The sequence below is a fragment of the Guillardia theta genome (genome assembly GCF_000315625.1).
Source record: "Guillardia theta CCMP2712 unplaced genomic scaffold GUITHscaffold_22, whole genome shotgun sequence".
In the NCBI taxonomy this organism is placed as follows: Eukaryota; class Cryptophyceae; order Pyrenomonadales; family Geminigeraceae; genus Guillardia; species Guillardia theta.
This window is the reverse complement of record NW_005434652.1, coordinates 39,431-41,714: the sequence shown is the minus strand read 5'-3', so window position 1 is coordinate 41,714 and position 2,284 is coordinate 39,431. Positions and strand designations below refer to the sequence as shown.

At 49.7% G+C, this 2,284-nt stretch overlaps 2 protein-coding genes across 2 annotated transcripts in view; one reads left to right on the top strand and one right to left on the bottom strand.

Moving 5' to 3' along the window:
* Window positions 1-174: 174 nt before the first annotated feature.
* Window positions 175-531, bottom strand: GUITHDRAFT_68849 (hypothetical protein; the record flags this gene model as incomplete). The annotated part of the gene is made up of 1 exon (XM_005835133.1): window positions 175-531. One exon carries the CDS (start codon window positions 529-531, stop codon window positions 175-177), a length of 357 nt encoding a protein of 118 aa, XP_005835190.1.
* A 1,118-nt stretch (window positions 532-1,649) lies between these two features.
* The window catches only part of GUITHDRAFT_157512 (hypothetical protein), a gene marked incomplete at both ends in the record, with an annotated part of 2,761 nt that continues 2,126 nt past the window's right edge, over window positions 1,650-2,284 (top strand). The window contains one exon of the mRNA XM_005835132.1: window positions 1,650-1,682. Within this exon, the coding sequence (XP_005835189.1) occupies window positions 1,650-1,682 (33 nt within the window). The remainder of the gene's footprint in view (window positions 1,683-2,284) is intronic.

Here is a 2,284-nt window from a genome sequence, read left to right as displayed (position 1 = left end):
TTCTCGCTTCCTTCTCACATCCTCCTCCCTCTAGCCTTCTCACTTGCCCTGCCATGCCATGCCATGCTGTTTCCTTCCCGCTATCCCTTTCTCCCCTCTCCTCCCCCTCTCCTCCTCCTCACTATGTGGTCATCGACGATCAGCAAACACAAACAGCCGGCTCATCGTTATCGTTCATTCCTGGTACTCAATAAGAGGTAAAGCACTCGCCGCTTGCTTCTGCAGCGCCTTCCATCCTCCTTTAGGCGGCAGATCTGACACATCCCGTGCTACGAAAACGCCATAGCCGTCCGGTCCATCAATCCACCATTGATCATCCTGCTTGTTCCTGTAGATGTAGCTCCCGTTGTCATGCTCGAACCAGGACTTGTTCTCATCTGCCAGCCGTCGCCATGTCGCTGAGACGTCCCAGTTGTTCTCGTCGCAAACTTTCTTGAAGGCGGAGGGGATGGAGGCGACTGGGCGTCTCTGGTAAACTCCGTTTACTGCAGCAACTCCCGACTGCTGGATGACAACTCGTGCTGCCTGCATCGCTCCTGACATGCAGACGCTGCTGGTGTGAAGGGATCCCAAGGTACAAGTGAACAGACAGATGGCAAGGAGTCGCGATGCCATCAAAACATGCTCCTGGACGACACGACACATGTCAGTGACATCTCACATTCGCTTGTTTCGGAAGGACATATTCAGCGAGGTTTCAGATTACAAGGTTTCAAGAAAACTTTCTACACATCCAGTTTTGCTTTTGTAAGATACTCGTATTCAAATTCCTCTTATTTTCTCTCCATCGTATTGGGACATAGTTGCATGTTCCTGCTCTACGAGTATTCCTTTCATCTCAACCTCTCGAACAAGATCTTCTATCCCCTCATCTCAATGTCGCATCTTCTGTCCCTTCTTGTTTCATGATGCTGTTTTCTCCTCCTCCTCCTCCTCCTCCTCCTCTCCTCCTCCTCACTCCCTCCCTCCTCCCTTCATACCTCGTTCCCTCTTATGCGTCAAACTTCACCCTCATCCCCGCTTAAACCCATCAAGTCAGGTTCGGCGTTCGGCCGGGGTTCGGTCCCATCTCGGAGTCGGGCCGGAGATTTATGTGGGCGGTATGAGGGACAAATAACACATTGGCTGGGTATTAGCATACTTTAGTTGTATTACATATCATTTAGTAGATATATCATCTATTTTAATGAGTAATTAGCTTATTGTCCTGGCGTCACTGGAATCTGTTTACCCAACCAGTACCTTATCGGATAACCCCTACCCCCTCCAGGGGAACCACCATTCAGTCCACCACCCCCTTTATTTGCGTCCAATCTAGGTAGATCACCCCATCAACAGTTTTACTACCCCACTTCATCAGTGAATCCAATTTTTTACCCCTCCTTTCGACCTTGAACTACCCTCCTTTTAACCGGTGCACCTACCCGTATCAGCTCGATCACCTAGGCGAGTTCAGAGTAAAAGAAGGTAGGTAGGGGTAGTCAGTACCCCTACCCTTAAAAAGTCCTTAAATTCCTTTGTGTCATTCAATGACCCCGTGTAATGAGCTTTTCAATGAGGGGTGGGGGTGGATTTTGCCAGGGTAAACGGGGACGAGCGGGTCGCTTAAAAGGAAGGGGGCGGCCATGGCGGCGCCGTTCGTTTTGGCGATGGCGATGGCGATGGCGATGGCGGGACTCGAGGTGAGAATGGTTGTGTAGAGAAGCAAGATGAAGGTCAATGATGAGATGTTGGTGTTGAGAGAAGAATCAAAGCATGGCGCGTGAATGAGTTGATAAGATTGCCTGTATGAAATCAGAAACTTGCTAGTCGCGTGCGAGAGAACGAATGAATTAGGGTGATGCAGGGCGTACTTTACATCATCTTACATCTTTTACATCATTCAAAACCAGTTGATGAAATTGTTTTCTGTGATGCACGAGCAAAATGTTTCTACCATGCACGACAGGACAGCTAGATCGCCTGGAATCATGTGTGCATGCGAATGTTTTGTATGTCACGAATGCTTGGTCGATGTAAGCTAAACGTACATGCCTGTCATGTTTCATGGTTGCCTAGAGAAAGAGATTGTCCATTCAAGATGCTTCTTATCCCTGACGCACCACAGATGTGCTCTGCTTGGAGCCCGGTATCCCCAGCGCTTACCGGGATGCGAATGCCGCTTGCTCGGTTTCATTCGTCACCTATCGCTGTGAAGAAGACAGCAAGCCGTCTTGTCCTCCGCACTTCTGCTTCTGCTGTTGATGCCCAGCAAGCTCAACCGGCGCAGGTAGTACGTGGGTGG